This window comes from Eleutherodactylus coqui, chromosome 1 (genome assembly GCF_035609145.1).
Source record: "Eleutherodactylus coqui strain aEleCoq1 chromosome 1, aEleCoq1.hap1, whole genome shotgun sequence".
Taxonomy (NCBI): Eukaryota; Metazoa; Chordata; class Amphibia; order Anura; family Eleutherodactylidae; genus Eleutherodactylus; species Eleutherodactylus coqui.
Window position 1 is genome coordinate 99,329,296 of NC_089837.1, and position 9,953 is coordinate 99,339,248.

General features: G+C 42.5%; 1 protein-coding gene across 1 annotated transcript; it reads left to right on the top strand.

Annotated features, from left to right (window-relative positions):
* Positions 1-314: 314 nt before the first annotated feature.
* Positions 315-9,352, top strand: LOC136623706 (transcription cofactor HES-6-like). The gene is made up of 4 exons (XM_066598199.1): positions 315-495; positions 6,293-6,379; positions 6,588-6,669; positions 7,941-9,352. The coding sequence occupies exons 1-4, from the start codon at positions 475-477 to the stop codon at positions 8,312-8,314; spliced, it is 564 nt and encodes a 187-aa protein (XP_066454296.1). The 5' UTR covers positions 315-474; the 3' UTR covers positions 8,315-9,352.
* Positions 9,353-9,953: the final 601 nt, after the last annotated feature.

Genomic DNA, 9,953 nt, shown 5'->3' on the forward strand with positions numbered 1-9,953 from the left:
AAGCTGCTCAATGATTGGTTGCTAGGGGCTGCAAAGACAGTTTCGCCAATTTTGATTAGGTCTCGTCATAAACCGTTCCTGAAGGTTTCCTCATCCCAACGTATTACCAGCCGCTGTCCGTAGGGTCCGGCAGATGTTCGCCCATTTATAGGCACGCAAGAAATAAGGCTGCGGGCGGCAACACCAAGCAGAAAATTGCCGTCCCGTCTCCACAACACTCTCCTGCGCTACACAGCAGCTGCCGCTTGGGACAATAGCGAGCCGGGTGATTGGTCCGTGTACCACGTGACGTCAGCAGCGGCCTCTCGTTCACATGCAAATAAGGCAGAGTATATGGCGAGAGCGAGCAGCCGCATTGTGACGTCACAAAGAGCCCCATAGAACGTTGTATATAGTCACATGGACCGGGGGGAGAGGCAGGTGTGAGCGGCTCCTGTACTCACATACTGTCCACCTATAGCTGTACATAGCGCCATGGAGCGGGGGGACAGGCAGGTGAGCGACCTTCTGCGGTCAGTGCATGTACTGTACAGGCAGAGCTGCAGTAGGCCTCGTAGTGTGCATGCTCCTCCGCGGGTGGAGAAGAGGCTGCGACATTGTTACCAGTCTGGATGCATGGCAGTAGTGTGTCTGGAGGGGAGGACATACATGTATGTGCGGTGAGGGGTCAGCAGAGTATGGACTGTGTATGTTCTGGAGATGTGGCTATATGTTGGATGGGTTTTGATACATTGTATCCTATTTTGTGGCCTCTGTACAGCACTCAGTCCTGTACATTGTTGCATATATTGTATAGTTTGTGATTGTATTGCTAGATACATTTCTTTGGGCTGTGATTAGTGTTGTATGAATGTAGCGAGGCCTCTTAGGATAACCTTTTACCTGTCTGCATTTTCTTAAGATTTCTATCACGTTTTTAATGTATGTTTAGCGTCTACATTAAACGCACATGAAAAATGGTATACAAACTTATGCAGTTTTAGGCATACATGCACATTCTAAAGTGGATACATTACATGTACTTGTATATTTCCATATGTTTTGGTCCTTCTTCCCCTTTTTTTTTGTTTTCTAAACCTCTAATAGGGTTGCTTTCACAAACGTATCCCGGTCAGTTCAGGGTTTCCGTCTGTGCTGCGTTTTTGGAGGAGAGAAATTTATATAAAACGGATCTGTCTTTTTTTTTCCCCCATTGATTTCAATGGAGTTGCCAAAGACGGAAAGGCTTCCTTTTCATCAGGTTTACGCGTGATTTTATGGAAATAGAACGCTGCTATTTATTTCGACCAAAAAAATGGAAACCTGATGAAATAAAAGCAAACGGAAAACTTTCTGATTGCTTTCGTTTTTGTATTTTATTTTTTTGAAACCCGCGTGAAATCAATGGGGGACAAAGCGGGTTCGTTTTATTTCAATTTCTCTCCTACAAAAACGGGGTAGAGACGTAAACCCTGAACTGAGCCCTAACGCAGGTGGAAAAGCAGCCGTCAGTGTACAGTTTTCACCATAAAGTGCTGTAGTTGAAATTTTCTTTTGAAGGGTGTATTCACATGAGTAATTGTCATGCGCAATATTTGTCCGATAGTGATATGGTCACATATCGCATGTGAATATAACAATATTTATTCACATGAGCGATTTTTATTTAGGACCAATGATCGCAAATTGAAAGATCACTACTTCTCCTGTTTTTGGGCGAATCTGTCCATTATTTGCTATGGCCGTAAAAAAAAAAAATCGCATTGCTCTCCCATGTAGATATGATTTTTCACACGCAATGCAATTTTTTTTTTATTTTGCCTATTGAAACAACATGCGATTTTTCACACGTGTTCCGGAGATGCAGTGGATTGCTTTCTTCTCACAAAACGCATTGTATTTGCAGCAGAAATCGCCCATATGAATGCACCACAGGTATTTGAAATCAGAAAAGTACAAGGGTGCTTTCACACGTGCGATATCGCGCCAAGAAACTCGGACTGATATCGCAGTCTTAAATGCCTACCAGTGCGATGCCTTTTGCAAGAAAAATGCATCACATTGCTACACTTGGGGTCTTCATGCGTGTAAAAATTGTATGTTTTTTCAATAGTAAAGATAGAGAAATCACATTGCACTCACATGAAATTAGCATATGTGGGATGCTACTTATTTTGCTTGCCATAGGAAATAATGGTCAATTCTTAAACAAGAATCGGCCACAAATGGCACGTGTTGCAATTTTTTTTCTTAAATTTTTATTTCATTTTTCTTTCTCTTTCCATCTCCAACCATTGGTCCAAAAGAAAAATCAAGTGTGTGTGTAAGTGTAACCATTTGAAATACATATGCTCTTTGCAATGGGGACAGAACTCGCACATGAAATCAGGCAGATTGCGCGTGAGACACGCTCATGCATCCTAAGAGTATATGTACATGGCAAATTTTTGGTGCAAAGTTCGACCTGAAAAAAATCGGCCCACAATTGCATGGAAATCGAATCCATTCATTTGGGTATATTTACTTAGGCCTATTTTACTTTGAAGAAAAGTCAGATAAAAAAAAATGGCAGCATATCATATTTTGGTGCAAAATATATATATATAATTTTTTTTTTTTTTAAATCCAAATCATCTATTCAAATCTATGTGTGCTCTTAAAATAACATATTGCGCTTGCATGATGCGAGTGTGCCCTGTTATTAATGCATGTAACCGTGGGGACCACAAACAATTACATTTTGAGAACCAGGAAGTGCAGAACCTGGACATTCAATGGCTTTTTAAAAAAATTTTTTAATGCTTATAAAAAAGGATGCAAAACTTATGCAAATCACACATGTAAGTTGCAAACACATTCAAATTGCACAGAAATCAAGACCTATTTTTCAGGACCAAGAAATAAAAAAAAAAAAACGCTTGTGTATACAGATTTAGGCCTTAGTCACACGGGCGTTTTTTCACGCGATTTGCGCATCGCATGACGGATGCGCATGCGCAAATCGCGTGACCGGCGCCGAAAAATCGGCCCAAAAATCGCCCGAAAATCTGCTCCTAGCCGCGTTTCATTAGAAACGGGCCGGAGCTGTCCAGCGAATTGCATTCGATGGAGCCGGCAATACAGCGGCTCCATTGAATGCAAGCGCTGCGGGCGTGCGCGGGGTTAATTGTCGGGAAGGGGTTAAATATATAACCCCTTACCTGCAATGCATCCTTAAATGTGAAAAAATAAAAAAAAAAGGATGTTCTCACCTGCTCCCGGCAGCTGGAGATCCCGGCGGTCGGCCTGCAGTGGGTGTGAAGGAGGTGTGACTCAGGCTTGCCCCTGATTGGCTCAGCGCTGAGCCAATCAGAAGCAAGTCTCAGTCACACCCATTCATGAATTCATGAATGGGTGTGACTGAGCTCAGCCTCTGATTGGCTCAGGCTGAGCCAATCAGGGGCAAGCCTGAGTCACACCTCCTTCACACCCACTGCAGGCCGACCGCCGGGATCTCCAGCTGCCGGGAGCAGGTGAGAACATCCTTTTTTTTTATTTTTTCACATTTAAGGATGCATTGCAGGTAAGGGGTTATATATTTAACCCCTTCCCGACAATTAACCCCGCGCACGCCGGCAGCCCATTGCTTTCAATGGAGCGGCTGTATTGCCGCTCCATTGAATTCAATGGGCAAACATCGTTCTTCTCTGCCACAGCTGTTCCAGCTGTTCCAGCTGTGGCAGAGAAGAATGATTTGTCTTCTATATGTTCTCAATGGGGTCGGCGCTGCTGCCGCCGGCCCCGTTGAGCGCATATAGAGAAGAGAACAGGAATCGCAGATCGCAGATAGGTGCGATCTGCGATTTCTGTTCTCTAATTTATCGGACGAGCGCATAAAAAGCGCTCATGTGTCCGATACCATTGCAAAGCAATGGTTTTAAAAAGTCGCCGGACGCATGCGCATGCGCAAATCGCGGCAATAAACGCCCGTGTGACTAAGCCCTTATGCTTTGTATTCACCGTAAGGGCTCCTTCACAAGGGCGTGTGCAACTTTGGTCTGTAAAAACACACTCATATCAGTGTGTGCATTCTTCTTGCACGTATTTGGCGCGTGTGTGTGCAGTTTTTACATCTCAGTTGTATTCGTGTTCACTGCATTTTTCACGTGCACAAAAAAAAAGTGTGAGAAGGCTCAAGTGATGTTAGTTTAGTTACAACCCGCAGAAAAGAGGTGCATAAAAAACTGAGTATGAATGCGAATGCACTGCGTTATTTGTTAACGCACACATAGACTTGGTCTGTGATTATGGACTAAAATAGGACATGCTGCCATTTCTTTTCTCCTTTTCACACGTAACATCAGTCCACATAAAAAAAAATAAAAAAAACCTGCATGTCTGAATATGCCAATTTAATTCAGTGGATTCGAATTCAGTCATGAAGAAATATGGACAGAAAATGCGACTGTGAATGATCCCTAATGTACAAAAAAAATATAAGTAGAGCATACACACACGTAAGGGAGGTGAAAAGTATACACCTTTGGACTACATTTGACTATTTATAGTGTATGGGTGCGTCAAACAATACGTATTGATACGCATTTCTGCATTAAATTGTATATTCTTGACAGATGGCTAAAACCTGATGTGAACAGCCCCCTAATGCAGCATTCACACTGCGTTTTCTGTGTACATCAACCGTATAAGTCAACCTATACATCACAAAAGTATAGAAACGTACAAAAAGGAATTTCTCATTTGCAGTATACATTTGCATTTTAAGAAAAGTATCCATTAAAAGAAACGCCTACATATAAGAAGAGGAGTATCTCGGCAAATTAAAGTACTTTGTTGATTTTCCACTGTCTGTTTCTAAAATGCGTAAGTTGCCTAGAGAGAGAAACGTATCTTTCCGTACAGCTTACTGTACCGTACGTCAGGCTATAGGAAAACCTAGCAAAAAAAGCATAAATTAATGTTTATGCTTTATTTACAGGACACAACATAGTCAACTACACTACAGTGTACTGCAAAACAAATTGGAGCGCAAGCCTGGGAAACTTAGAGAACAAATACCACACGTTCCTCTACGGTTGTCTACGGTTTTTTTTTTTTTTTAAATCTATACTTTTAACAGTATAGAAATATGTACGTTTAGCATTCACTGAAAGCGCTGCCTAATTTAGTGCAAGTAGAGTTTTTAGGCTGGGTTCACACAGGGCGTATTCCCGTCGGAAATCTTGCGGTTTGGCCGCAGCAAATACCGCAAGACTTCCGCCGGGAGAACTGCCGCGGTTTAAGTCGCGGCGGCTTTGAAGCGGCCCGGCCACTTGCTTTTCCGTTGCGCCCGGCGCTCCCATAGAGGAGAGTGCGGCCGCGACGAAAATAAACAAAAAAGGAAAGGTAAACAGACATGCTGCATCCGCAGCCGCGGTTTCAGCCGTACTTACCGCAGCGGGTTGACCGTCCCACCACTCAGGATCCACGCCAATCAGCTGCCTCCTATTACACTTCTACATCCAACTCCAGTTTTGGAGGTTTAATAGGAGGCTTCAGCCCTCCTTGATTTCAGTAGGAGTGAAGCCCTCTATGACACTTATACCTCCGTACCCGATGACTACGTCCAAACCTGCTGCATTGACGGGTTGGGCAATCAAACTGATCGCTGAGGATCATGAGTGGTGGTCCTCGGCGAGCTATTGATGACCTGTTCTGAGGTAGGTCATCGATAGAATTTGCACAAAAAACCCCACTTTGAGCATAGTTGAGACATCAATACACTTCAGTTGAGCTGCCCATATACAGAGGAGACTAAATTTTTATTGAATAACCCAAAAATGAATGTAAGAGGAACTCGCAAGTGGACTACTATAACATTAGGGATTGTAGAGTGGACTTGTAAGTGGGAGAATCTTTGTGCTGGACTGATAAGCACTAGTGTGCAATGTGCTCCATAAGATCCACGAACACTGCAACTGTTTGTGTGTTGCTAGTTTTAGTTAGGTTGTGTTTGTCTATAATTGTGACTTGGGTAACAACTAGACTAAATTTTAATAGTAATCAATGAAGTAATCCAGGTGATCCCAAGGGGTTCACTTACTTTTTTTTTAGAACTGTAGTTGAAATTATTTTGGATTAATTATATGATATTGTTTGCGCTATGATGACTAATTAGAACGTAGACTACTACAAGCATTCCACTTGCTTGAAGAAAGTGCCAACACTGCCCATTTGTCAGTTCTTCATGGTCTAGTATGGCATGTAGTTTCTCGCCCATAAAGTTTATGATCCCTGTATAAATTTCATCCCTACTTTTTTATTTTCTTTGCAGACGAGGAAACCTCTTGTAGAGAAAAGGAGGAGAGCCAGGATTAATGAAAGTCTGCAAGAGCTTCGAGGCATCCTCGCTGACAATGAGGTGTGTATTTGTGTGAAATATTAATGACGGAACAGATGTCAGTTGACTTTATATTAGAGTCAGAAGACTGGCATTACACATAAAATGTAGAGTCAGCGGAATATCTGCCAACTAAAGAACAGCTGAATCCAAATATAGTCATTTTGCTCTTGAGCTGGAAAGCATCTTGTGGGTTTTACTGACTCCTTGATTTGATATCTTCTCATAGTTTCAATCAAAAATGGAGAATGCAGAAGTTCTAGAACTCACTGTGAAGCGTGTTCAACGGATCCTTCAAACAAGATCATCTGGTGGGTGTATATATATTATGGCAAGAGCTTTGTATTACAAGAAATATTTTTTCTTATGGTCAGTTTGACAAATTTTGGCAAAAGTTTGGTCAAAATTAGCTCGAACCGAATTTGGCCGAATACAGACAGCCATGTCGGATTCCAACTGAGAGATCCTCTCAGCGGGATGCGACGCTGTGACCCCCGGCTTACCTGTCCAGCGTTTTCTCTCTGCTCCGCAGAGATAGGCTTGCACTGCAATAGGACATGCTGCACTTTTCATCCTGCGAGTGGAATATCACAGTTGATTTCCACTCGTGGGCATGGAATTGCATTTTTTAATGCATGCCCTATGGGCTGTATTTGCTGCGGGACCCGGAGCTCTGCGGATCCCGCAGTGCAAATACGCCCGTGTGCATTGGTCCTTTGTGTGGATTTTCTCCCACAGTCCAAAAGCATACTAATATGTGAATATAGACTGTGAGCCCCAATGGGGACAAAGTATCAAGTGATGTAATATGTATGTACTATAAAGGTAATTATTATGAAACACAAGAAGAATGTACGCATAAATGCAAATGTTGCCCTTGGTCAGATTTGAAGCTAGGATCCCATTGCTCCAAGGCAACACAGAAGGGGGTTCTTCAGTGTAAGAGCAGTGAGACTGAGGAACTCTCTGCCTGATGACGTGGTGATGGCAAAATCCATAGAGGAGTTTAAGAGGGGACTAGATGTCTTTCTGGAGCGCTATGATATTACAGAATATAGACATTAGGTGACCAGCGGTTGTTGATTTGGGTCTTACAGTCAGGTAGGAACTATCAAAGGTTGATCCAGGGATTATTCTAAATGCCATTATGGAGTCAGGAAGGAATTTTTTCAGATGAATGGGCCAATTGGCTTCTGCCTCTTGGGTTTTTTTTTTTTTTGCCTTCCTCTGGATCAACAAGAGGATTGAAACAGGCTGAACTAGATGGACACAGTCTCCATTCAGCCTAACATACATACCATACTATGTAACAGTGCTAACACCTGAGCCACAGGAGGAACACCATCCTCTTTCTTTAGTGAGTTCGGCCAAGACGAACCACCTGAGGTTTGGGTTTGCTCTGAATCAAACTTTTAGCAAAGTTCGACTCAAAACAGAGTTCAACTAGTTTGGTTTGCTCAACACTAGCTATGAAATTGAATCTCCCATAACAGTTACCTGCTTTGTAATTCGAAGCCTACTATCTCTTTGCCCATTGAATTTTGTATCATCTCAGTGTTAATGTTCGGGTTTTTTTCTGCAGAAATGGACCGGTTACAGCGTGAGGCCAGTGAACGGTTTGCCGCAGGTTACATCCAGTGCATGCATGAAGTGCACACCTTTGTGTCCAGCTGTCCAGGCATTGATTCTAGCTTGGCTGCTGACTTGCTCAACCACCTACTGGAGTCCATGCCTTTGAGTGAGGGAAGTCTTCAGGATCTTGTTCTGGATGTGCTTCTGGATTCACCAACTTCTGATCCTTCATGTGCTCTTGGCTTGTTAGGCCCATCTTCTGATGACAGCTGCTCTGAAGTGGATGAAGCAGAGATTGGTAAAAGTGGGATGGATACTGTGCAGGACAATGAGAGGACCCCGGAGATTCAGCCTCCAACTCCTTCGATGTGGAGACCATGGTAATGTGATCCATACTATTGGAATTGAATAGGGACCTGTCTTGACCAAAACACCTGGGTCATTGATACCAGTCTCAGAAGACAAGAGCCAGTACATATCGCATCTATATATTTGGATGTTCCATGCTATAACGTCTTATCTGTTGCAATACAAAGAGACACAGTGTATAACCGCGTTGTTCCAGCGATGTGAATGTCTGTGATTTACCTAAACCTTTCTCCATGGACAAAGCCTACAGGATGAACGACGCAGGATACATCTTTGTAAACCAACTTTGTTGTATGTCATACAATTGTTATACTGTGCAACATGTTCATTGTCCTTGTACAGATACTATTCATTATACTGCGCAGCAATGTCTTGTGCAAATCCTATCCCCTAGTCTGTCTCCTACTGCTGGAGAGACCATCAGTCCACCATTGAGTATTCAGGCTAGTCGTCCTAAAATAATTCTGGCCACCCAACCAGCTTTTGGGTGTGAGACTCTAGAGAGATGTGGTCAAGCCACTTTGTTCAAGCAAAGCTATATAGGGGTAATATAGGTAGAGTCCTCTCTTGCTGCGTAGGCATAGTGGTAGTGCGTTTAACTCTAATCCCTAGGAGGGATGTCTAGTGTTTAGGTAACTTGAGGTTCTACCTTCAGTGAAGGAGACTAGAGGATTGTTTGGATACCGATTCGAAGGGTGCTATAAGAAACACTTTTTTTCTTTGCAGGAGTATGTGTATATTAGGATGGTCTTGTGATTTAGTTTTTCCTTTTTGTGTATATAGATTTTTTTTTTTTTTTTCTAATGCTTTAGGGAGCAGGTGCCTGTATCTCTGTGATGCACTTGAACCAAATCGCATATCCATGGTCTCCATTGTGTGCATCCATCTGGCAAGCACTTATTGTCGTTTTTTCTTTAAACGTCTCATCCCACAACTTTATTGCCTTTTTTTTTTTTCTTTTTCTACTAAAAGTACTAGTGTGTATGAGTAGTGCTACTGTGCATTAATTTTACATGAATAAATTAATGACCTTTTGATGGAAAAGCTTTCTGGAGTTTTCCTTTCCTATCTCTAGCGTGTGTTAAAGGACATCTACTTTCAAAATGTGTATATTTGCTATAACATTAAATTATAATGTTTAGTGTCCTGTTCAAAATGTATAGTGCAAAATATATTATTGTACAATGATTCATGAATATACATACAACTGTAGAGTTTCCAAGAGAAGTCTTCAAATCCTTCAGCTGTCTTCATATGTGAATAATATCACATGACATGTTCTTCTGCGCCAGATATTCCACAGGCCATATATTGTTGTTTATTCTAATTATATGGGCTGTACTCTTTTCACCACTTTCATCCATTTGTGGGCAAAGTTAATAACTTATGGTCCATTTACACGGGATGAGCTGTCGGGCACACAATGCCTGGCAGCTCGTCTTGGTGATACTCTCTCCTGCACTATTACACAGGAGCGAGTATCGCTGGCATAGCTCACGGTGCTACCGGCATGGAGGCGGTATGGGTTGAGGAGCGTTCTTCCCCTGTCGTATCCGTTCACAGTAAGCGATCTGAAGTGACCGACTGCTTTTTACACTGAATGCCTCGTTCTCTTTCACTCACTGCATGTGTTTACATGGGTCGACGATTGTTT